The following is a 26,572-nucleotide window of genomic DNA, read 5'->3' on the forward strand; positions in this document are numbered from 1 at the left end:
AAATTCCCACTGCGCGATTTGTTTGGGTGCATCCCAGCCGCGTGATTTTCCAATTTGACAACACGGGCGACGACAGCCGTAAAGTCAACGGCGCTGTCACCATCACACACACGACCGAATGATGCAAAAGCTTTTCCGTTTTTGTCCCTCCTACTCTAGCGGCCCTGCGTGCGGAGAGCTTTTTTGTTGGTGCGTGGCGCTTAAGGCCCACCCAGAGGGATGCGCAGCGCGGGTTGCGTAATCGTTGATGTAATTAGGATTTTGATTATTTTATATTGGACATTTTTATGGTGTTTTGTGCTAAATTTTAAGTTGTATTTTTAAAAATGTTCAATTTTTAGTAAACGCATCGCGCCATTGCGTCACAACCTTCACCTTTGTTTTGCGCCGTGCGGCACCCACACCACCAAACGCGCACGGTTGTGTGCGTGCCTTCGCGACCAGGTTCAAATTGGATTCGTTCAAAGCTCTGGTCGGTGCTTTGCTCCTCTTCTCTGTTCGATAGCCAGCTAGCGCAGTTCGTTCCGTGAAAGTGTCCGCCATAGGAAATAAGTTGGTCATAAATTAGTGCTACTTCGAGGGTGAAATTCTCCGACAACTTGCTCCGGTAAGTGGATTTTGTGCTTCTACGGCCGCTGGCCACATCCTTGGAAGGGTTTTTTCCGCGACGCCCGCGAAAATCCGGTTCCCCGTTCCGGGTTAAAATGGCCATTTTCCGGGGCCCGTGCTGGCGTGGGTCCTCGAACAAATTTGTTCTATGGCCGCCATGGCGATTGTGAGTGCCGTGGTGGCGGTGGAAAAAGTGTCCATTTCCGGCGCGAGCGGACCCCTTTCCGGGCGGATCGTTCCGGAACCGGACCGGGGCCAATGTGGGGCTGCCGCCGAGACCACCTCCGGCACCGCCTTCCATTTTCGGTCGAAGAGAAAAATTCATCGAAAATCAAAATGGCACAGCCAACTTCGATCATGGCTTCCACTTTGGTACCAGTGCTCGAACAAAATGTATGGGGCGAAATTTGAAAAATAAATTTCTTCAACCAAGTGGCCCCAATCGCTGGACCGTCTTCCACAATCGTCCTAGTTTGGCGTTCCCCGTCGATTGGTACCACTGTTCCAGGGTCTCCGGTGGGAATGTTCCGAGATTGGCCGCTTTCGCGCCAAAATATTTTTCCTTTGCCCTGGCGAAGTCGCAGAAGGCGAGGCTGAATTTTTTGTCGAAGATGACGGCGGCCTTCCTTGGCCCGTCTGGTTCCTGGTGGTGTTGGTGAGTCTTCATTCATCTCGAGCACCAACACCACCACGCAGAATGAAGCGCTGATAGCGCGCCGCGCGCACACCACCAGGCATGCGGAGTTCATTTGTGAATGAAAGCGACTCGTGTGTGTGTTGGTGATGGGTTCATTGTTGAACCTTTTTGTGGTTTGGTGAACGCCAGCAAACCCCGGGGAATGAACTCGTCGTCGTCGCCTACTTCAACTTGATTGGATTACCGTTTTTTCTTGGCGCGATGGATCGATTTTTTCAACGGTGGCATTTTGAATGAAAATTTGCGTTTTAGTGATACATTTAGCTACTTTTGCGTCGCAAATAACGTAAATTTCTAGTTTTAAATAAGCTTTGTAAAACTTATGCCATTGACGCGTCAAAATTTCAAGCTTTCTCGGAGGGCGCGAAAATCAATCGAGCTTTGTTTGTCGAAATTTGGTTGCTAACATCAACTCAAGCCAATGGAAATGCGTTTCGTGCAGGGGAACAATAAACATATGGGGAAATTGCTGTTATCAATATTGTGGTGCAAGTGGAACTGAAAGTGAATTCAATGTAATATATTGATTTATTTGGGTTAATTAGACGAAGGTATGCCTTTTTCTATTCCTATTTGTAATAGGGTTAAAGGACAATTCTTGGGCCCACATCCTTATTCGATTCCTTTTCTAAATAAAGTATTAAGCTTCAGTAGTTCAAGCAATGTGTAATTTTTTTCAATTTTCGAAATAAATAAGGTTTGTTGTTTGTTCGTACCTAAAGTTCACATCGACTTTTACGAGTACCAATTTAATGATTTCTAGGTACATGACAACATGACCTACCAGTCGGTGTTAAGGAACTGCTCATGGCCGGTTGACAAAAACAGCCCTATCTTCGTTCGAAAGCTGTGTTAAACAAGTACCTAGTTCAAGCCTTCCGCATTAGTTGCCAATTTCAGTTCTCAAAAACTCAATTACCATTAAATCTTGAAACATTCATTTCAAAGATTCACAAATTTATGAAGGCTACAATTCAAATATTTAAAAAATAAATACTTAAAATATTCAAAAATACAGTCCAGACTCAATTATCAGAAGCCTCCATTGTCTGATGATTTGTATGGGACTTTGGGTAATCGAATCACGAACAAAGAAAAAAAAATACTTTTAACATCAAATTCGAGTTCTGCGACCCTATTTTAGTAAAATTTGAATGGCTGATTAAATTTAGAAAATGCATTTTTTCAATATTTCATCACCACCGGTTAGGATTTAAAAATTCTAAATCACTTTGGCGTAGTTTAGGGTCATACTAAAGCTCAACAATCAGAAATAAGACAACGAAAAATAAATTTGTAAAATTTTGCCAAGGCCTTCGGATAATCCGGAAAAAAAATCGGATAATGTATTGAAATTATAAAACTTTTAAATTAAAAATTCCAAAATCTAACAATTGAGAATTTTAAAATATTTTTTTGTGGTGAAAAACAAAAATTGCTTCATAAACAATTTGAAAATTCATAAATTAAAAATAATATAAGTCAAATATTTAACCAATCCAGATCTGGAAATCAAAAATATGCTAAAAAATAAATCAAAAAAATCTAAGAAAAAAATAAAAAAAAAGAGTTTTGCCGAAAACTATAAGACCGAATTTTAGTTTTTGCTCAGAATGAAAAAAAAACAGGAAAAATCCATAACAAATAAGCATAAAATTTTCTGGCCAAAATTTACACGATTAAGGGAGGCAAAAATACAAAAATTTAAAAAAATAATATTTAAATTATTCAAAACTTTTAACATTTTCAAAAAGTGTAGAAATTTAAGAATTTGGAAATTTAAAATTCGGAGATCCAAAAAATAAATAATTTTAGAAATCATGTACAGTCCAAACTCGATCATCCTAAGGTTCGATATAATCTGAAGTTTTTTTTTACAAAAAAAGGTCCAATAAACCAAATTTTCAGTTTTTGCTCAAGGCGGTTTCAAAAACACCCAAAAAAGCAAAACTGAAAATTTGGTTTATTGGACCTTTTCAAAAAAATGATCTAATCGAATCAGAACATAAAAAAAGTATCCGAAGATGTGATTATCAAAGGTGAAATTTTTCTGAGGCCTTCGGATTATCCAGATCTTTAAGCGAAGATGGCGTTACGAATGGCGAACGCTCGAAATGTCGAAATCGCGCAGTGGTACCAACATTAGAAAAAAAAAAGTGTGGCTGTCATGCCATATGGCACACTTTTTCTGTAATGTTGGTACCACTGCGCAATTTTCAGGGTTGTTACGGACGGCGCGGATCGCGCGGATGGCGCGTATCGCGCGGATCTGGCGCGGATTTGCTGGCTAATTTTGCTCAGGCGCGGATTTCGCGCGGATAGCAATTTTGATAAACAAAATAATTGAAAACGATAGAAATTCTTTCACATTACAAAGGAAAATATTATTAGGAATTAAATGAATTCAATCTTTTTCGTTAAGTGCGAAAATATCAATTTCTAAGAAGTTGTAAATGAAGAAAATTTTCTTCTAAAATTTATTGATTGCTTTTTTTCTTAATACGAAACTTTGAAATAATCTTCAAGGAGCGATTTTTTTAATGTATTGAAATTTGTTATATAAATTTAACATAACATTAGAACTCATTATTATTAAAACATCTGCTTAACAATTCAAAAAAATACCAATTTTTTTAAAATCAAAATAACAAAATTCGAAAAATTACAGAATTTTAAAAATTTGAAGCTATGAAACTTTTTAGATTCTCTATGTTTTTTCAATATAAAAAATGTTTTTTTTTAATTTTTGGTTTATTGAAAAAAATAAAAATTCTGTTGCCACTCTGATTCAGGTAGAATTGATTCTATTCCCAATTATCACAACATGACGAAATCCACTTAGAAATCTGCTAAAATCTCCGTCTAAAAGCAAAATGTAATGTTAAAATTTAAAAAAAAAGAAATCTGGAATTCAACTATTTGAAACATCAGAATTTACAAGTTCAAATCATAAAAAAAGAATTCATAATTTGAACTTGTCAAAACATACAGACTCAAAAAACTTAAAAGTACGAATTATTCAATTGAAAAATTACGAAAATATTACAATTGATTGTTTGGTTAATTTTTAATGTTTTAAGAAGAAATTATTGAATTATTAAATTTTTAAATGATTAAATTATTGAATTATTAAATTTTTAAATTATTAAATTATTGTTAAACTATTTAATTATTAAACTATTAAATTATTAAATTATTAAATTAGTAAATTATTAAATTATTAAATTATTAAATTATTAAATTATTAAATTATTAAATTATTAAATTATTAAATTATTAAATTATTAAATTATTAAATTATTAAATTATTAAATTATTAAATTATTAAATTATTAAATTATTAAATTATTAAATTATTAAATTATTAAATTATTAAATTATTTAATTATTTAATTATTTAATTATTAAATTATTAAATTATTAAATGATTGAATTATTAAATTATTAAATTATTAAATTATTAAATTATTAAATTATTAAATTATTAAATTATTAAATTATTAAATTATTAAATTATTAAATTATTAAATTATTAAATTATTAAATTATTAAATTATTAAATTATTAAATTATTAAATTATTAAATTATTAAATTTCTAAAGTACTAAATTATTAAATTTTTAAATTATTTAATCTGGTGTTTTTTTGAAAAGTTCCAATAAACCAAATTTCCAGTTTTTGCTTTTTGGGTGTTTTTAGAACCGCCTTGAGTCAGGGGTATTGAAAAACACCCAGAAAACAAAAACTGAAAATTTGGTTTACTGGTCCTTTAAAAAAAAAACTGCAGAAATTATTATTTTTTTGCCATTTTCTTAGTTCGGATAATTTTCGGAGTCATATTTTAGTTTAGAAAAATTTAGAGAAGAAAATAATAGAAATTTCGTGGTTCGATTTTCCAGAGTTAAGTTTTGGCGAGAATTATCAAGTATTAAATCCCTAGATTTTATAATTTGGTGATTTATTTTATGGCTTTAATTTTTTTTTCTGAATTTGTTTTAAAGCAACGATATTTAAAGTGTTGCAAAAAATGCTAATATTGTTTCAGAAATGGCAATAAAGGTTCCATTTGGTACAGGTGGGATATGAATCCACAACTGATCAACGGTACTGATCCAAATGCCTTCTGTATTATTCTTTTTTCGTTTAAAATTTCATTCATTATGTTACTCTCTTCTATGTTTGTCGCAATTTTTTTTATATGGCGCGGATTTCGCGCGGATTGGGTTTTGGGGTCGGCGCGGATCTGGCGCGGATTTTTTTTCGACTTTTCCGTAACAACCCTGAATTTTGACATTTCGGGCATTCGCCATTCGTAACGCCATCTTCGCTTAAAAATCTGGGTAGAGTCTGGACTGTACGTGATGTTAAAAAATATTGAAATTTTAAAAATTATGATACCCATGGCGCATTGGTTGTTTTGAAATAGTTATCTAGAATTGAGGAATTGAAAACAAAAATATTTAAAAACTCTAAGAAAATAATTTCAAAAACTCTTAATTTCAGGAATAAAAATTTCAAAATTCTAAAAGTCAAAAATAAAAAAATACTGAAATTTTTAAATATATAAATATTAAAATTCAAACTTTCTAAATCTAATATAATCTAATCAAACCCTAGCGCAGCCAATCTTTCGAAGGGATCCTGGAGAGTGCCTTAGGTTAGATGACGCCTAGCCTCTTCTTGTCATTTATTAACATTTGTAGTGCACCATTGCATTAGAATGCATTGAAACATCACAAAACGTTAAACCGGCCAGGTCTACTGCGTAAAGTTTACCGCAGAGATGATTCGTTGAATTGGATTGAGTTTGAGCACAGGGTGTGTGTTCAAACCACAATACAGTTCTGAATCTACAGGGGAGGAAGAAGCGTGGGGACACACCACCATACGCTCCGAGTTTTGGTTTTAGGTTATTATTCGTTGGGAGCACCATGCTAAGAAGTTTTGGTGCTCCGGGACCCTCAAGGAAGGGACATTGTATTTCCACGAATGCCCAGGACACTATTTGCCGTGGTTATAGCGCCACAACTCGCTCACTGTTGATGAGATAATGGAAGTTATTAGTATATGGTTTTCAATTTACAATACAGTTTTTTTAAACGTTAATTCTTTGAAGCCATCATGCTGGAAAAGTGTCCGTGTTCCATGTGCTGTTTTGGGACTCACTGGGATGGGACATCGTATTTCCACAGATGCCCAGGCCATTACATGCCGTGGTTATAGCGCCACAACTCGCTCAAGTATTAAAATTCAAACTTTCTAAAATTTAAAAACACGCAAATTCAAACGTAAATAAAAAAATAAATTCAAAGGTTTTAAAAAGCTAAAATAAAAAAAAATAATATTAAAATTCTGAAATCAAAACCTTATAAATTTTCAATCCAAAAAAAACGAAAACACAAAAAACTAAGATTTTTTTTAGAAATTGCCATACAGTTCGTACCTACAGTCGTCCCTCATATTCGGAACAGTTTATAGATCGGCCAACGTTCAAAAATCATAGGAAATCGATAATTGAACAAAATGATTTGCTTTTACCTTCATAAGAAATTGCAAATTTGACTGTAAATTTTTACGTTTTATATCAAATTTTGAAAGAAAAACAACAACTCACGAAATCCACAAATTCGAAACATTTTTTTCTTACGGATGTAAACAAACTTTAGTTCTCTCCAGGAGAGTGCCCAAGGACGGATGTAAACAAACTTTAGTTCTCTCCAGGAGTACATATTTTTTTACAAAATAATGCCTTCACGCACTAAAACCAACGAAACTCAAGCTTAGTTATGAATGGTCTGATAAATCTTTTGTGAAAATATCAGTTAAATTCAGGTGTTCCACAATTGTAGGAGCCAAAATAACATCCCACAATCGTGGAATAGGCAATTTGGAGGCAGTGTTTTGCTGCTCCGAATAAATTAGTCTTGAATTGCAGTTTTTTGTTTTAAAAGTACTACTTTTACTTGTGGAATAGCAAGATAATGTAAAAATAAAGGTCCCAAAAAGTAGTAAAAAGTAGGGTCACCGGAAAAGATGCATTTTTTTTGCTATTGACAAATTATTACAAAAGTGTTCCGAATATGTGGGATGACTGTACTTGATTATTCGAAGTCTTCACCTGAATTTCACTCCAAATAAAAATTTGGGTCACAAAACTATAATATGACTCCATTAATCACGTGATTACTTTTTTGGAAATATCAGAAAGCGAATCTCACAATTTGGTGTTCAATAATCAAACCAATCTCAACAATTTATCCTTGTAGAATCAACTAATTTTGTTGCCTACCGACGAATGCAACAAACATGAGCCAACCGAGGGTTTGCGCGCCTTCTTTTCTATTTTTAACGGACGAGTTTCCACTGTAGTTGTGCAATGACCGACATTTATTTTTGTTTACAATGTTTGATTGTCTGATTGTCGCCTGACATTTGTTTTGATTTCTGCGGCGCTGAGTTGAAAAATAAATTCTGGTTTTAAATTTTAGCTAAAATCTTATGGCGTAACTTATAACTTTGATAAAATCCACTATTAATACGATAAAAAAAAGTCAAGTAAAAATTCAAAAATTTAAAATGTTCTTCCTTGGCTTGTTACAAGTTAACTACTTTTGTAGACTCACCAAACATTTCCCACCAAAAAAAGATCCCTCCAACCGACGCTTCAGTGGCTTACCCTTCGAAACCCATGAACTCGCGCAGCGAGCGTCCCATACAAATGAACACCCAATTCATCGCGTCAGGCGTCCCCACGCGATCCCTGCGCACTGTCCGTATGAACGAACGAGCGGACCCGCTCTTTCATGATATTCGTTCGGCCAGATTACGGTACCACCAATATGCGCTCTTCGGTACGTTGTTCAGGCCTGTAGTAGTGGGCTGTGTCTGGGTCGCCGAATGGCGCCGCAATCGCGCGCGCGCTCCGTTTTGAAATTTCTCCTTTGCTTTGGACCAAGCCGTCCTCCGCTGAGCGAAGTAATGGCGGTTGTACCATGTGTGACTGAATGACTTGGTGGAGATTGTGAATTCGATTGATTTTTTGGGTCTTTGGGTTAGATTTGGGCGTTTATGGGTTTGCCGGGGGGGTTTGGGGTCATTTGGATGGTTGATTGGGGTGGGTTTCCGGGCTTGGTTGGGGGTACTTTTCGGGGAATTTGGGTTTGACGGTCGGAACCGGAAAGTGGTCACCGTTTGCGTCATACGACGGAAAACCGCGTGGTTTGTGGTTTTGAGGGCTTCTGACACTGCGTTGAGGGGGTTGGAGTCGAGTCCGGTTGAAATCTAGCTGATTTTAATTGATAATTTTGCATTGTTTGACATTTGCAAAGTTTTCACCGGGTTGGCGCGCGTTTCTTCGGCTGGTACTTGTAGTAGGCCGCGCTCAAAATGGCTACCGACGCCGTCGGCCGCGCCCGACACTGGCGAGCGGTTCACCGCGAAGGGATGAATGGAGTTCATGCGGGCCGTGTACGTACACGGCGTTCGAGCGGTGGTGGTGTGCGTGCCTCGTAGAGCCGTCGACCTAGGAGCTTGGGACCGTGAGCCAGTTTGTTCGAGCTGGTACGATTCAGTCGTAGCTTCGTTCGTTGATCCAGTCGGTTGTGTTTTGCTTCTAGCTCTACCTTCAGTGAGAGAAAAAGTACAAGTGTTAGTGTGTTCAAACCTCTAGCAAGAAGCTTTCCCAACACTTGGGAAAAAAAAACAAGAAAAGAGGTGCGTTTTTACACACAAGAGTGAGAATCTTCTTTGTGTTGGTGGTGTTTACGTTTTTATTACCGGCATCTTTTCCGGGTTTTCTACTATTGAAACAATTCGTCGGTTGTAGAAGTTGTCAAAATTTAGGCGCGAATTTTCCAGCGATTTCAAAGCCTACTGCAACGGTAGCTGAAAAATCGATTTTCGCCCAAGCTGCTTGAAGAGCGACTCTATAACAGGCTCATCTCGCGCGTTTCTTCAACTGTGCACGAGTAAGAGGGGGGAGCCACTAGAGGTGACCTGGTCCCGGGCCGTTTGGGAAGCGGGGGGACGCGCAGGCGGGAGAGGTGCGCTTGCTCTTCATACAAGGCGTCCATTTTGTATGGACGAGTTTTACACGAGCCAAGCACCGCGTGTGTTCAAGAGAGCGAGAGACGTGTGCTGCCCTCTTTGGGACTGAAATTCCCGGAAGATGGCATCGTTCGTGGTTTTTGTAACGGGTCCAAATTTCGCTTCGGCGTCATACAAATTGATTGAGGGCGATGGCGCGCTTTTTTGGGCTGTGTTCGCTTGGATTTTTCGCTATGACCTATTAGGTCATTCGATCCAAGCAGGCTCCGAGATTGTAACCGAATTTCCTTTCGCTCATTTAATAACTTGAAACGTTTAAGAGGTCCGGTCAATTTCCGTTACATAACCAAATTGTGGGACGCTCGCGCGCGTCCCATTCTGGGACATTTCTAAAAAAACAAACCCACACTCATGTGTGTGTGTTCTTGTTAGAAAAAGCGCGCGTAAACACGCACGCGGCCGCCATTTGTGTCCTGTATGTGTGCGTGCGTGTGTGTGCTTGGCATAAAATCTGTGCCACACACCGGGCTACCTACCCTAGGAAGGAAGGGTGTGAAGAAAGAGAGGGGGAAACCAGAGCAGACCAGTTTCCGTGTTTGTAAACAGTTTGGCAGTACCGTGCTCGATCCTGTTGAGGAAGGTTGTCTCCTGGTTTAACTCTCTCGTGTCCTGAAAGGAAGTCTCTTGTAAGTTGTTAGGAAGTGAAAGTGTTTGAAAATAGTTGTTACGAGTTGTGTCCTTTTAAAAGTGATATTTTACGGGACTTCAACAAGAAGCTTGGTGGTCATCAACAATCAAAGCAACCATTGAGCAGTCAATCTACAACAAGGAGTTGAGTTTGGAACTAGTCAAATTAGTGCTTGTTTGAAGCTTGCTTGTTAATTTGATTCAATTTGTGCTCATTTGTTGTTTATTACAGCTTGATTTAATTCAGTAATTCTCTTATTTTGTCACAACTAAGTTAATAGTCGTTCAGAACTGCAGGCATTTCAGGCTTGTTTGAAATTTTTAATCATTATGGCTTTGATTCTAGTGTTGTACCATTAAACAGTGAAAAAACAACCGTGAAAATGGCATTTCTTCCTTCCAAAATCAGACGAAACAAAATTTCATTCAAATCGCACGCGCTTCCCGTCGAAGCGTCGCTTGAACGAACGCTTCAAAAGCGCGCCATTTTTAACATTACTCAACAAGCAAGCAACGCTTCACCCCCTCTTCTTCGCTCTCTTCCCATAGTAGGCTGTTTGCCAGCATATATGCCGTCAGCTTGCAGAACCTCCTCTGGCTTTCTCACAGCCTACCCCGATCAAATATCATAAACGGTTAATTTCGTTATTCCCTTTCCCGCTGCTCCTTCTCGTCCACACGAAAAAATGCCAAGCAGCCAACTTTGTGTTTGTTCGCTTCACCATTTTGTACGGCGGAGAACCCTTGAGTGTTTAGTGACGCACACACACGCACACATTCAGTCAGCCTACTTGGGTCGCGTTTTATGAAAATTGATTTTTTCCTTCTTTGCCTACTGTGCGTTGAATCTCCAACGGCTTCTCATACCTCTAGCTGGTTGGAGAGGAGATAAAATTCGGGTTTTCTTCGTGTCTTCGTTCCACCCCGAACCGGTCGCTTTATTAGCGCGCGCTTGTGAGTGTGTGATGAAATGTCGACAGCTTGTTGCTACTATGCTGCCAGTTTTGAGAAATTCAAATTTTGTCCGTTACAAGTTTAAGGGGGGCATTCACCAGGAGCGAGATTTTAACGGGTTTTTTCTTCTGCTTTTTTTTTCCAGATCTCTTTTTCGTAACAAACAAACCTACACACACAAACAATGGCCGAGAAACCGAAGCGTCCTCTATCCGCGTACATGCTGTGGCTGAACTCTGCCCGCGAGGGAATCAAGAAGGAGAACCCCGGCATCAAGGTGACCGAGATCGCCAAGAAGGGTGGTGAGCTATGGAGAGGCATGAAGGACAAGACCGTAAGTTTTAACACAAATCTGCCCACCCAATCAACAGCAGTACTAACATTCCAACCTTGTCTTTTTGTTTTGCTTTCCAACAGGAGTGGGAGAACAAGGCCGCCAAGATGAAGGACGAGTACAACAAGGCCGTCCAGGAGTTTGAGCGAAACGGTGGCAGCAAGGACGCCGGCAAGGGCAAGAAGCCCGCCAAGGCCGCCAAGAAGGCGCCCAAGAAGAGCAAAAAGAAGGACTCGGACGATGACGACGATGAGTCCGGAGAGGAGAGCGACTGAACTAATTAACCCTTAAGAAAAAGTATGTTGTGTGCGAGAGAGCGATACAAAAAAATAACATGTAGGTACGCGGGAGGGAACAATGGGTAAAAAGTCGAGCAGCGGCGGCAGGAGAAGCTAAGAGAAGAGAGAAAAAAAAACCTTACAAAAAGCCAGAAAAAAATAACAAAAAAAGATTATTTTTAATTTATTGTATAAATGTTCGGGGCCTTACTTCTCGAGAGCAGCAGCAAAATCATCCACAAAAAGAAACTTTGAACTCGATAGACAAAAACAAACAACTCAAACACACACTCACACACGAAGTTTTTAGGCAGAAAAGAAAGAGAGAGAGGGAGCGAAAAAAAAGCAGTGTTTGAGTGCGCGCCCGGCCGGCCGGCGTGTGTTGTCGTGAGGGAGGAAAAATAACGCAAAATTATTTTTTTCGAACCACCGAAACGAGCGAGCGAGCGGCTGACGCGGCCCAAAATTCACACACGATCTTGATTTTCTTTTTCCCCTTCGTCACATCTGACTTAAGAATACATTCGAATACATTTGACTTTAAACAACAACAAAAAGTACGTAGAAAATAGAGGCACCAACTCCGGACGTTTTCTCTTTTTACCCCTATTTTCACCACTGAAAAGTTACAAAAAACACACACACACACTCACACACATCTCCCCCCCTTTATTTTTTAAGGAAGGCCATGTAATATTAACGCAAAGAAGAAAAAGTAAGAGAAAAAATTTTAAAAGCAAAAAAAATACAAAAAATCAACACCTACCTTTAAGTTGATTGCGGAAATGTGTACGGCGCGGAGTGAAAACAAAAAAAAACACCCCCTACAAACAAAACACAGTAAGCTTAGGAGGAAGGGAGAAACAAAAAAGCAAACAGTAAGACACAGCGTTTGCGCGTGCACGCGCAAACACAAAATGGAAGCGTAAATATACTTAGTGAAAACAAAAAAAAAAACACAAAACAAAGTTATTAGTAGTGACCAGTACCGTTTTTTTCTGAACACAGTAAAAAAACATCTTACATGTATATGAATAAACGTGACAAACGAACTGTTTGAAAAATAATGCAACTGTGTTTGACCATTTGAGATGCAACCTCAAAATTGTAGAAGCGAAAGAAATACTTGTCCATCACTAAGTTGAGCAGCCTAAAACTTGTCGGCACGAACTGAATCCGAAGGTCCTCGTTTAATTTGCTTGAAAGCATTTTATTCAAGCATCGAACGCCGAAGCCACCGTTGCAGATTACAACACTGGGGAAACTGACTAAGCCTTGGCGCCAAAATGTTTTAGACTTCTGCTTGACTTGCATGTTCGTTAAACAGCCACAAAACTACTTTAGCTGGTTGTTTTATTTCTTGGAGGAGATACCATGCCTGGATGGCAAAGACAATGTATGTACTTAAAATATGGATGATTAACTTTTTAGTGGAAAATGTTGTTTGTAATCTTTAGTGCCACTTCGCGAAAATGGCGATATTTACATAATATTAGGTACTTTAGCGGAAAGCGCATTTGTGCTATCTGTCATCAAGGCTAATCGCTCTTGCATTTTTTTTTTTTTTGACAACAATGAAAACAGGAAGATGAAGTTGTTCCAGGAGAACCAATTCAGCTGTGCAAAATCGGGCGACCGAAAAAAACTATGTCGGATAAATATTTAAGCATCGTTTGTGACTGTCGGTACCAAAGATTTTTTCGAAGTAATGAAGCTTTCTGCAGAATTCATGCATAAAAACAAACGTGATTCGGCACAAGAAGATAGTTATAAGGAAAGTGTCGCTATATTTTTTTTCGCTCAAAGGGGAAATTCCTGTTCGGTAGATCCTGTTAACGGTATATTTCTGTCCCAGTGGATTTGTGTTCCAAGTCAAATCAAACTCAGTTTATTTTTAAAGAGCTAGCTTGGTAGAAACTTAAAACTCCACATAAAAAGGTGCAGTGTTAATGCTACAATGATAACCAACATGACGAAGAACTTAACCCTCTCCCGCCCATGGTTACTCCAGAGCACCAGAACTTTGAACTCAAATATCTCGGAACTGACACAACTTTTCATGGTGCTTTAAGTTGCAGGTGTTCATGTAGAATGTATACTAACATCCCCAAATTTCATCAAATTTGGTTAAGCACAAGCAAAGTTACAGTGTGAAATGTAAACAAAAATGGGCCAATTTTAGGGAAATAAATAAGACCTGTTTTCGAAAGTCCGTAAAAATTACCAAACACAAAATTTTATGAAACAAAAAATATTTTGCTATCATTTGAACCATGGACAAGAACCCTTGTGAATAACATTATGAGTTTGGACCGGTTTTAAGTGTTTTTCAACCTTTTTCATTTGGTGCACCAGAGCACCACCTAGGCATGTGAGCAACTAAATATTCAGGAGGACTTTTTTCTAAATTACAGAAAAAGCTTATTTTTATCAAAACAAAAGTTTATAAACGTTTTGACTATTCATAAACAAGACAAAAAACATTGTTATTAGACCGATAGTTTTATTATTTTCCTCATTTTTCAGGAAAATGGTTGTTTGTGGGTTTTGAATGAGTCAATCAAAGAAACCTGAAAATGCAGAGATTTTAGAATTTGTAGTTAATACTTCAGAAATATGGTCTTACAGCAAAGAATAAGTAGTTTTTAACACATTTCGAAGCGTTTTCAAACAAATAAACCAATAGATTTGAAGAAAACGAGATTTTGTGGTTTAAAAAAAAGTTGCTCATCTTCCTGATGGTGCTCTGGTGCACCACTTCAAATTCTACTTTTTTGCCCCAATTCGATGTTTGTGGGTCAAAGTAAAGTATTTCCTGCATTATTGTACCAAAATTAAGCCATTTACTATTTTTACGATATGCAAGCTCTGGGCGTTAGAGGGTTAAGATACTTGAATGTCACGTCCCGAGATGGAATCCAGAATTGGGTACTAAAGCCCTATGTCAATTTTATGTACAACGGTAAAAAACACGATTAAAAACCATTTCTGATCACTATTTTTCATTTTAATGCAAAAATTTGCAAAACATTTTTTCGATGGATCAACTATGGTCCCCTTGGAACGAGCTGTCATGTAGGAGCTTTTCTGTCAAGAAGGACCGCGAGGTTAATTTTTCAAAATTCATTTAAAAATCCATTTTAAACTCTTTGTGGTCGTACAAAGGGTCATTGTACTCAGAAAAATAAGCTTTATCGCTGTAAACAATAATATCAGCAATCTATGCTTCATTTTAGGACCCAATTGATTCATGAAGCTGAATCTCAAAACGCAGAATACATAGCAAAATAAATTTGAAACAAATTGAAATTAAAATTTTAAAAAGTTCCAAATCATCAAATAAATAAAATTTAAAAAAGGCTAGGGATATGAACATTTCGGGAAAATCGATACAAGAATTTTATATTTTTAAACATTTATCTATCTGAATCCTATCTAAAATATGACTCCAAAATGCTCTAAAGCTATCAGATCTAAATCTAAGATGGCGACATTAAAGAACTTTTGAATTAAATTTTTAAAAATTTTAACTTTGAATTTTCAAATTTTGGACTTTTTTTATATGACAAACTTTATTAAATTAAATTTCCATGATTTCTAAAAGTCATGGTATATTAAATATTAAATGATATATTTAAAGTTTATTTAGAGAAATGCACAGACAGTCTTTTTACAGACATTTTATAAACCCATGTGGCATCCCTAGAGGCAATATTGAAGGGGCGACATAAACTTTAAAAATATTTACAAATCGACTTTTTTTACATTTTTTGATTTGGATGAAATTTTGTCCATCAATTTCCTATGGAGCAATTCTCTACCAAAACCGGAAATGAAATTTATTTGTATTTTTTATTTGGCTCAAACTTTGTGGGGGCCTTCCCTATGACCACATAATCTATTTTATGTAATTGGTTCATCCATACAAGTCTCCATACAATTTTGGCTGCTGTCCATACAAAAATGGTATGTAAATATTCAAACAGCTGTAACTTTTGAGTGAATTTTCTGATCAATTTGGTGTCTTCGGCAAAGTTGTAGGTATTGTTGAGGACTTTTGAGAAAAAATAGGTACACGGGCGTAATATTCAAAGTTTTGCCCTTTTAAAATGCTAGTCTTGATTCAAAAAATTTCAAAATATTTTTTTCGAAAAAATCGGAAAATTTCACGAATGTTTCATGTATTAACATTGATAATCGGCCCATTAGTTGCTGAGATATCGTCATCAGAAAATGGTGGGTTATTTTGGTGAGATTAAGAAAACTTCAATTTTCGTGTTTCTTTTTCTTAAAGCGGCTCTATCTCAGCAACCCGAGGTCCAATCTTCAATGTCTCTTAGACAATTTTATTGCAAATTTTCTGAACTTCTCAAAAAAAATATATATTTTTAGAAATGGTCACTTATGGTTACTATTTTTTAAAATTGAAAAACTGCAAATATTTTGCTAAAATCAAACTTTCGGTGGATATATCTTGAAAACGGAGCCCTTTATCAAAAAATCTGTGAAGTACTTTTCGATTGCAAATTCAATTTTACATTAAAAAATAATATCAAACTTGTTTTTGCATGAAACTTCGATTTTTTCCAAAAATCACAGTTTTTTAGAAAATTCATAACTCGGCGGCAGATTTTTTGAACATGTTTCTCTATGGCTCAAAAGTTGCGGATTTTTGTCCCCTAAAACATATCAAAAAATCTCGAAAATCAAAAAAATACGTATTTTGGGAAATTGAGTTTTAGTGAAAAAAAGTTAAAAAAAAAACCGATTTTGCAATCGTATTTTATTTTTTTGGATAAAATGTACCGTGCTCATATTGAAGGTATTGAAGCTGCTTTTAGGTTTTCAAAGACAAAGAAAATTCCTCAATTTTCTCTCAGGAATTTTGAAAATCGGGCAATACATTTCAGAGATACAGCCTTAAAAAGAATTCGAATCAATGAACAAGATTTTTTTAACCTGTCATCTAATTAGGCTGTAATTTCCAACTGACGATACCTCGGAAACCCTGCGAAAAAGTTACTTTTGCTTTCTGCAGCATTCTATACAATCTTTAACTAAACCTTATGTTTAAATCAATATGAAAAAAATCATTTCCATAAAAAAATCGAACCAAAATGCAACATTACGTTTTGTTATAAAAATGCACACCTGAGATTTTTTTATAAAAGAAATATGAAGATGATCCACAAACGGAGCATGACCCTACTCTACTTTGAAACAAAAGTTGTCACATCAAAAATGTCGCGCAACATCCTTCACTGCACCCGAAAAAGACATCGCACCGTAATGTCACCGCGCGGCTGCAACTGCAACACAAGCGCGAGCGAACTGTCAAACGCCCGAGAAAGTTTTTCTTCATCAGCTTTGCCAAGTCGGTCACCCACAAAAACCCGGATTTTCACAGGATTTCACCCTCAATTCCCCCGCACGATGGCCTCCAGCACGGAGGACTTTTACCTGCGCTATTACGTCGGCCACAAGGGCAAGTTCGGGCACGAGTTTCTCGAGTTTGAGTTCCGGCCGGACGGCAAGCTGCGGTACGCGAACAACTCCAACTACAAAAACGACACCATGATCCGGAAGGAGGCGTACGTGCACCAGTCCGTGATGGAGGAGCTGAAGCGCGTCATCGTCGACTCGGAGATCATGCAGGAGGACGACTCGCTGTGGCCGCCGCCGGATCGCGTCGGACGGCAGGTAAACACAACTGTTTTGTTGGGCTGGGAGTTTTGTTGTTAGGTTATGTTTGACTTTACGGGAGGGTGGGGTCAGTTGGGCGTGATGCGTAAATTGGTTGATAAAAAACATTTTTAAATTTTCAGGAACTGGAAATCGTCATCGGCGACGAGCACATCTCTTTCACTACCTCCAAGACGGGCTCGCTGGTGGACGTCAACCAGTCGAAAGATCCCGAAGGACTTCGTTGCTTCTACTATCTGGTGCAGGATCTGAAATGTTTAGTATTTTCCCTGATTGGTTTGCACTTCAAGATTAAGCCCATCTAAGAAGGGAGCCGGTTGTCTGGACATTTCGGACATCATTTACTGAACAATATTCAAATCATCATCAACGCGTAAAATAAAGTGTAGGTTTATTATATTTTCCTCTAACAAACGTGTGTAACCGAATTGACGAATGATATATAATTTCCCAATCACATACACACAAACACACTGTAATCAGTAACAATTTTGCGTAAAAAATAAAGAACTGTAACACGAAAAAAAAAAAACAAAAATCGTAAATGCACATGTTCAATCCCAATCCTCCTCGTCGTTGCTCTCGCTGGCGCTGGCGTCCATCTTGGGTGGGGGTGGAGGAATCAGCGCCGAAAGGCGGTCAATGACGTTGCCCGGCTGGTCCGGGTTCTCGCGGGCGCCGGAGATGCCCTTGCGGCGCATCTGCAGCTTGCTGTGCAGATCGTCGATGAAGTTCTGGGGACCGCCAGCAGTAGCAGCAGAAGGTTTGGTCTGTGGAGGTGAAATTTTGGATATATTAGATGAATTTTTAATTCGGTTAGTATCTCAAGTTTAACTAAAAGGTCTTTAGACCAATTCTGATTGTAACGACTAAAATCCAGGGTTGTTACGGACGGCGCGGAATTGCTAACCAATTTTGCTCAAGCGCAGATTTCGCGCGGATGGCAATTTTGATAAACAAATGAATAAATCAATTATTCAGAGAGAAAAAATAAGCTTTAAGTTATAAAAAAAAGCTGGCTCTCTGTCTTTGAATTTTAGATGGAACAACCCGTAGAAATATTTTTTTTTTCTAAATTTCAACATTCTTCGGAAAAAAATAAAAAGATCAAAACATTCAAAAAAGGAAGCATCAAAATACAAAATTTGATGTTTCAGGAATTCCTAAATCCAAACCCTTTTTTTGTCTTTTAAAGTTATGTAATGTAAATAAAAAAATTTAAAAAAAATTAAATCTGAAATCCCTAAATTTTAAAAATCTTAAATTCTTTAATTTTAAAAACATTTTTTCATTTTTGTCGCCATCTTAGATTACAGAAAATTTTAAATTTTATTACAGAAATTTGGTTAGAAAAAAATTATACAAATTTCTAGCTTCGATTTTTTTTTAGTTTTTAAAAATGTTATGTTTTTTTTTAATTTGTTAAATTTGTAAATGTTTAAATTTTTATTTTTGATATCCTTTTTTGCTTAAATTATTGTTATGGCTTTCCCTCTGTTAAATTCATCCCAGCAATAAATTTGTCTGTATAACTTTCGGTGTTTCAAGAATTGCGTTCTGATATATGGCCTCATGAGGCTATTCTGGATTTAAAATTGTATTTATTAAATAGGTACAATATTGTTTAAACGTTTGTGATTTTTGCGTTCCGACGAAGCCTTTAAACATTTTTTTTCATAAAAAAATAAATTATTATGAAACTGTCTTGTTTGTTTCTCGTGAAATTATTATTTATTACATGGCGCGGATTTTTTAGACTTCTCCGTAACAACCCTGCAAGTCTAGAGTTTTCTTTTAAAAGGTCCAATAAACCAAACTTCCAGTTTTTGCTTTTTGAGTGTTTTAAAAACCGCCTCGAGTCAGGGGTATTAAAAAACACCCAAAAAGCAAAAACTGAATATTTGGTTTATTCGACCTTTTAAAAAAACTCCAGAAATCTTCATTTAGCATAAAGAATTCACTGAGAAATTAAAAACCATGGATGTCGTCTTTTTGTGCAACACTAACTGTTAAAATTTTCTAGGTTAAAAAATAAAATTAATGAATTCTCAAATTCCTTTTCTAAATTCTACTTTTTTTTTAATTTCCTCAACTCTTTGATTCTTAACCCCTTCCTGCCCAGAGCAAAATTGAGATTTTTTTCACCATTACTCGTAACTGGATCGACCAAATTGTATGAAATTTCAATAGTTATAAGTTAACATTCTATATAAACTAAACTAATCCAGGTTGAAAAAATGCATGGTCGCAGATAAATTTAATTTTGAAGACAAAAATTAATGGTGCTCTGGAGTAACCATGGGCGTTACAGGGTTAAATACAGGAACACCACTAGAAAAAAGCGGATAAGCAGTTTAAAAACACCCAAAAAGCAAAAGTTTAAAACTTTTTAAATTCTTAAATTTTCAAATATCTTCTACTGCAGAGCACGACTCATATGCAAAATGTTTTAAGTTTTCATGCGACTTTTTAAAATTTTAGGCTTGATTTTTTAAACTCCAAACTTTTTTTCATTAAAAACCTAACTAATCACTAGGTTTCATGAATTTTCTCGATTTCGAGGACAGCTTAAAATTGATGAAATAAGGAAATTTCCGTGAAACCAGGAAAATAAACCTACTTTCTTAAATTATTGCTAAAAAAATAACAAAATTCAACGAATATATTTCATCAAAGCCTTTTAATGTTAATGATATTACGAGCGAGTCCACGAACAGGGCATACCCCTTTGTATGGGACGTCGTTTGGACCTCACCAATCTGCCTGAAATTTTCAGGGGTTGTTTGTACATATGAAACTAGCATCTGGTCAAAATATGAGCATTCTAGGTCGACGGACTCTTTTACTTTTAGTGAATTTTTTGGTTGTATATTTTTGCTCGGGGGACCCCTTAGATCCCATTTTCTGGTGATAATTTTATCATATTAATGTTCCTAAGACAATTTCACAATCGAAACATGCATAAAAATATTTATTTTCATCCATCATAACACTTTAAAAAATGAAAGTTAAAAAATCTTCGATTCACATTTATTGAAAATTAAGTTCATTTCCAAAGATACTAGATGCCACCAGGAAAAAGGAGCTTCTTATTTTTTTTTAACTTTCATTTTTTGTTAAAATTTTGTTGCATTTTTTAAGTCCTTTCAGGTGCATTTTGAATTTTGAAAATAAATTGAATTTTGCCTAAGTTATAGCCTTTTTAAGATTTTGACGTTTTTGAACCTTCAAACTTTGTGTCCCGATTTGCCCCACTTCCCGTTGACCTAGAATGCTCATATTTTGGCCAGATGCTAGTTTCATATGTACAAACAACCCCTGAAAATTTCAGGCAGATTGCTGAGGACGATGCGAGATGGGTATGCTTTGCTCGTGGACTCGCTCAAATAAATAGTTTTCAATTGAAAAGCGTACTATGAACAATTGAAAGATTTGTTACATCAATTACTACGAAATAAACGCTATTTAAAATAAAAATAAAATATTTTCGGAATCAGCAATTTATAACAAATTTCAAAGGATGTGATAATAAAAGTTATTCTTCTACCAAATATAATTTGAACTATTATAAACTTTGGTTTTTTGTTCGTCTTGGTTTTAGCACAATGTTAATCTCTACATTTATTTTATTATTATAAAGTATTTCAATCAACACTTTTTAATTCGCTCCCGTAAATGTTTAAATAATATGGTTGATATGTTCCCGTTAGCTTATTATTTAGGAAACACATTTCATCTGCTTTGTGTGGAATTTTGCCAAAAGAATCCGATTCGGTATCATAGCTCGAACTCGAGCCAAGTCGACTCGAGGCTCGAGCCAAAATAATTCACTGGGATAGTGAAAATGATTACACTTCGAGAGTATTTTATTAAACCTATTAGTAACATTTGGGCAATTATAGAACCTTATGAAATAGTACTTTTGGACTAATATAACTGACTTAGAAAAAAAACAAACTTTATTGAAAATTATTTCACAAGATACTCGACCAAACGATACAAAAAATCCTAATAGATATTTGGTCATAATGAGATCATAAGTTTGAAAACGATCTCCATATCTTTATAATTATCAAGAAAAGTAAATAACTAAGGGTAAACTTATTTTAAAGAATACATAGCATTCTATACAAATCAATAAAGGAAATACCATCTTAAATTTGACGTTGGATTTTTTGCAGCATATTGAATTTTTTTTAAATCAGACCTTGTCAATTTTTAATTTGACTTTGTCAAACCACCTAGTGTTGAAAATTCAAAGCAGTCAAATTTAAGATTAAACATAGCTGAACAGTCTGAACTATTCTTATTAAAGTGCTTTTCAATAAAAAAAAATTAAAATAAAATAAATGTTCTCAAAACCAACATTACAAATTCACTCACCGAATCCGTCCGGCCCTGCTTGGGCTCGCTGTGTTTTAGTTTAGCTTTCTGCACGCCGCCAGCATTCCGAATCGCCTCCATCAGATTAAAGTGCGCATCGACGGGGGTCGGCGTCGTCGGTGGAACCGGTGTCTTCGGTTCCTTCTTCACGGGGCGCGTTGCCCCATCACTTTCGTCGTCCTTCCTGACAAGCATTTCCGGTGGCGGGGGTGGTGGCGGAGGCGGAGGAGGTGGTGGCGGTGCAGCAGCGACTGCGGAAACTGTTGGACTGTTGACGATCGGAGTGGGGAGGGGGACCGATGGTAGCGGAACATTCTGGGGAGGTTTTTCCTTAGCTTCGGTCGCCACCAAAGTGTCCAGTTCCGGAAGCTGATCGGCGATTTGGGCCAGTTGAAGAGACGGACCGATCAGGGTGTTGTTTCCAGCATACTGAATGTTTGTGACGATTCCCGGCAGGTCTGGCAAATCTACGGGAACATCAATTTTCGGGGCATCGTTCAACGAAGGCGTGTAAAATATTTCCTGTCCCTTTCGGCGGGAACGATTGCGGATGATTGGAGACGAAGCCGAGAGGATCTTTTCCTCACGAATGCGACTTGCGCCGGATTTTTTGCTCGATCTTGACTGATCGACAGCCCCGGAGCAATCTATGGCAAAATCCTTGCTGTTAAACAGCAAAATTGAGTCCAAAAACTGGATTCCTTCATGAACGTTTCGGCTCTCCTGAGATGTCCCATCAAACGAATAAATCCGATGTCGATCCGTAGAACTCTTGACGTGATAAAACTGGATCTTCTCCTGGTACGAATGCGTCGGAACGTACGTCCTGTCCTGCAGCACAAAGTCGTTTTCCTTCATCCGGATGCCATTCGAAGGAGTAAACGTCGGCAGAACCGTCACATCCAGATCCGCTGCCGGATATCGACACGGCGAGTAGATCACAATAGCCTCTTTCGTCTCGCGCAGTTTGGCCACATCCTCGTTGACCTTTTCGATGCGGCCGTTTATCTTATCGAGCCGGGTGCGGTTCGTTTCGATTCTTGCATTGACCTTTCCGAAAATATCATCAATCACCTGATTCAGAAATTCAAACACATTGATCGCCTGCAGAATGGTTTCTTCGTGGCGCAGATCCGGGTCGATCGTTGGAATGTTGTAGCAATGCATTATTTCTGGAGGAATTATCGGAACATAACTACGGAAATTACAAAAAGACACAAAACTGTTCTGAAACTTTTAATGAATCCTTCAAAATGTATTGGTAAACAACCTTTGTTAACACTTGTGACAAACAGATGTCAAGGATGTAGCGCAACATCAAAAGTGTGACACTTTGCGAAAACATCGCAGATAATTTTGCTTTTTGGTCGATGAGGAAATCTCTTTGACACGGAAAACAGATAGTAAATTTCATGTTTTATAAATATTTTTCAGTAGTAGTTTATGCAACAAGTTGCAAAAAGAGGATTTTTCCAGCACGAGTCGTACATTTATCCAACGAGGTTTACCGAAAAAAACAAGTTTTGCAACGAATTCCATAAAACATTGTTTGCAATTCCGAAAAACACCCATTGAGTGAAATAATTGTTATAAAATCAAATTTTCATGTATTTTGTCAATAAATCGTTTAAATCAATTTTTGCCTTCCTCACGTTACTGAGGAAAGGCTATAAAATCACTCGAAAACTGAACTTCTCAATAAGACCTCCTAGACCCACCTTCATGTATACCTATCGACTCAGAATCAAATTCTGAGCAAATGTCTGTGTGTGTGGTGGGATGTTGATCAACAAAATTGTCACTTGATTATCTCGACATTGGCTGAACCGATTTTGTCCGTTTTGGCGTCATTCGATTCGTCTTGGGGTCCCATAAGTCGCTATTAAAAATTATGCAGTTTAGTTAATTACTTCAAAAGTTATGCTAAAAAAACGAATTTAACAAAAGTCCGGAAGATTGTAAAAAGGGTGGTTTTTGTAAGAAAACCCGTCATGCTATACATTTTCAGAAAGATATTTAAAAGACCTTTCCAGCGCGTCCAAGACATTGAAGATCTGACAAATCTATCAAAAGTTATAAGCACTTAAGTGTTATTTATACGCTTTTTGGAGGCCAGATCTCAGATATGTTGATGAAAACGTTGTCCGGATCTCTCATGCGACCTATCGTTGGATAGGTATTCAAAAGACCTTTCCAACGCGTCCAAAACATTGAAGATCTGACAACCCTATCAAAAGTTATAAGCACTTAAGTGTTATTTACGCACTTTTTGCATTTTGGATAGCACCCTTTAAATGTGAGGAAGGCGCCAATCACCTTAGGGTGGATTAAGTAACATTTTTTTGAAAAGTTCAGAAAAGTTCACCCATTTCAGTGTTGAAAAGTAGAACTTTTCAGCATTTATTTTGAAAAGTGTTGCTATTCGATTCTGTCATTTTTGGTACAAAAAAGTAGACTATTTCGTCGTTCAAGAATGACAGAAAAAGTAAGTAGTTTCACGACGGAATTGGGTCCTAAAATGAAGCTTAGATTGCTGATATTATTGTATACAGTGATAAAGCTTGTTTTTCTGAGTACAATGACCCTTTGTACGACCACAAAGAGTTTAAAATGGATTTTTAAATCAATTTTGAAAAATTAACCTCGCGGTTCTTCTTGACAGAAAAGCTTCTACTTGACAGCTCGTTTTAAGGGGACCATAGTTGATCCATCGAAAAAATGTTGTCTTGTATTTTTTTTTGCATTCAAATGAAAAAAAAGTCATCAGAAACAAGGGGTTGGAAACTCTTAGAGCTATAATTATTATGTTACTCAGTATATCAAAATATATGTTAGTATACTTATTATTTCCTTTACATATTTCCAGTATACTTACCAATATACTGAGAGTATCTTAATATACTAACCGTTTATTGCTTTTCGGTTAGTATACTAACAAGTATACTGGAATATCGTTAGTATACTCAGTATTCCTAAGTAATATTAGAGTTTCCAGCCCCTTGATCAGAAATGGTTTTTAATCGTGTTTTTTTCCGTTGTACATAAAAATTGAAATAGGGCTTTAGTACCCAATTACAAAAATATATTTTATAACACTCAACGATGAGGCGTATAAGGCTTTCTAGTCAGAAAATTACCAACACATTCAAAGTATGTTTACATGACAGTTGAACATTTGTTTGCATCAGGTTTCCTATCTATTTCTGGCAAAAGTTTTTTGTCAGGCAACTTCTAGCTGGTTTTTTTACTGACCGCTCGACATGTCTGCCAACATACTTCGCAGGGCTGTAACAGCTCGAGCTCGATCATTGTTTGCATCAGGACACTGTAACGAGGAGAATTAAATTATATTTTTTTCACTGGGCCTAGAAAGCCTTATTTTTTTGAGCACAAAGGCAATTTGTCGTGCAATTTGTACATAAACAAAAAGCAATAAGGACACAATAAGGATCAACGGACATGACACCAGGAACAAATTCAGTGGTTTTTTAAAGGTCCTATAACCTATTGTCTTTCATATATTTATAGGACCTTATAAAAAAAAGTCGAGAAATTTTTATCAAATATCTGAAGCAAACTTTCTTTACACAAAAGAAAAATAAACTTTTCGGTTTAAAAGGTCGTTTGTTGGATTAAAAGTTTAAGTTAGTGAATATTCGTAGAAAGTTCAAAATTTGTAATTTAAAAGTTAGAATGTTTCTGATACTACCCGGTCCCAAAATATTCTAGCAGAGCTGATTCTGCCGGAATCACTGGCGGTAACAGGAGGGGGCGTGTTCCCCCTTCCACATAAAGTTAGTCCTAAATTTGTCCGGGGGTCATTCACAAATACCGTAATCATTTCCCACACGAGTGACCCCCTACTCCTTACAACATTCTAGCAGACATGTTCCACCGTTCTAGCAGGATTCTGACAAAACCAGCTCTTCTAGAATATTTCGTGACTGGGTACCAGAATTATGTGAGAATTTGGCCAGAATAATTTAGTGAAGTGAAATCTAGTAGATTTCTGTGAGAATTTAGCTAGAAAATTCTGACATCTGTCCAAAATTATGTATCGCCAAATCGCTTTGTAGTGAACTTTCGTTCCGCCAAAACAGGTCTATTATCGAACTTGTTATCACTAAAGTGTTTATTTTTTCGCTTAATAATCGCTTAATCAAAATAACAACCCTAAAGCCCTAAAGCCAGGAACAGGAAAAGACATGTTTGTGGGAAAAGTTATAAAAATCATGTTATTTTTGCAAAAATACATGAATTTTGATACTAAAATATGTTTTTTTTTTTCAAATTACAAAAATAGGAATTTAAAAGAAGAATTTAAAAGAAGTTCAAAAATTCAAAACTAACAAAATTAAAAAAATAACTATTCATATAAATAAAATTGGGTACTGCCGCTCGAAGCAAGTCCGTCCCATATGTATTTTTGTCGATTTTGAGATAAACCTAAGAATGGTCTTGTTTTAACATCTACATCAAGCCTATTTAATAAAAAAAGTTATGTTTGTTCTAAAAATACCAAAACAAAAATCACTTTGGTGCTGTCCCATATGCAAAATAAAGGCAAGTCAGTTCCTTGTATGGAAATGTCTCACAAATCAATAGAAAAAATTGTGTAATTATTATTTTTATACAGACTATGTAACTAAGTACTAGCAGAACTTCAAAACACATAAAGTTGTCATGTTTACGGTATATTTTAAATATTGTCGATAATCGAAAACATATCCTGCCTTTTTTTTCCTCATGCTTGGTGTCGTAGATTTAGAACGCATCAAGTCTTAACCGAGCAAAAGTCTTTTGTTGTTCCAAGATCCCACCACCCACCACTTAAAACAACACCACTCGCTTTAACACTAAACACCAGACTAAAGACCTCTC

General features: G+C 36.6%; 3 protein-coding genes across 4 annotated transcripts; 2 read left to right on the plus strand and 1 right to left on the minus strand.

The window, feature by feature from the left end:
- The first annotated feature begins 451 nt into the window (after nt 1–451).
- Nucleotides 452–11,850, plus strand: LOC120415123 (high mobility group protein D-like). 2 transcript variants are annotated; one of them, XM_039576544.2, is made up of 3 exons: nt 452–607; nt 11,139–11,327; nt 11,411–11,850. In XM_039576544.2, the coding sequence occupies exons 2-3, from the start codon at nt 11,178–11,180 to the stop codon at nt 11,600–11,602; spliced, it is 342 nt and encodes a 113-aa protein (XP_039432478.1). In that variant the 5' UTR covers nt 452–607; nt 11,139–11,177; the 3' UTR covers nt 11,603–11,850. The 2 variants fall into 2 exon arrangements, with proteins under 2 accessions (XP_039432478.1, XP_039432480.1); XM_039576546.2 differs by lacking the exon at nt 452–607 and adding an exon at nt 8,894–9,019.
- Nucleotides 11,851–16,929: 5,079 nt separating this feature from the next.
- Nucleotides 16,930–17,707, plus strand: LOC120415132 (protein mago nashi). The gene is made up of 2 exons (XM_039576558.2): nt 16,930–17,305; nt 17,431–17,707. Exons 1-2 carry the CDS (start codon nt 17,039–17,041, stop codon nt 17,611–17,613), a joined length of 450 nt encoding a protein of 149 aa, XP_039432492.1. The 5' UTR covers nt 16,930–17,038; the 3' UTR covers nt 17,614–17,707.
- LOC120415131 (WASH complex subunit 1) lies at nt 17,679–22,951 on the minus strand. Its single transcript, XM_039576557.1, has 2 exons — nt 21,692–22,951; nt 17,679–18,078 (listed from the first exon to the last, which is right to left on the minus strand). The coding sequence occupies exons 1-2, from the start codon at nt 22,856–22,858 to the stop codon at nt 17,863–17,865; spliced, it is 1,383 nt and encodes a 460-aa protein (XP_039432491.1). The 5' UTR covers nt 22,859–22,951; the 3' UTR covers nt 17,679–17,862.
- Between the last annotated feature and the right edge of the window lie 3,621 nt (nt 22,952–26,572).

Source organism: Culex pipiens, chromosome 2 (assembly GCF_016801865.2).
Source record: "Culex pipiens pallens isolate TS chromosome 2, TS_CPP_V2, whole genome shotgun sequence".
Lineage (NCBI taxonomy): Eukaryota > Metazoa > Arthropoda > Insecta > Diptera > Culicidae > Culex > Culex pipiens.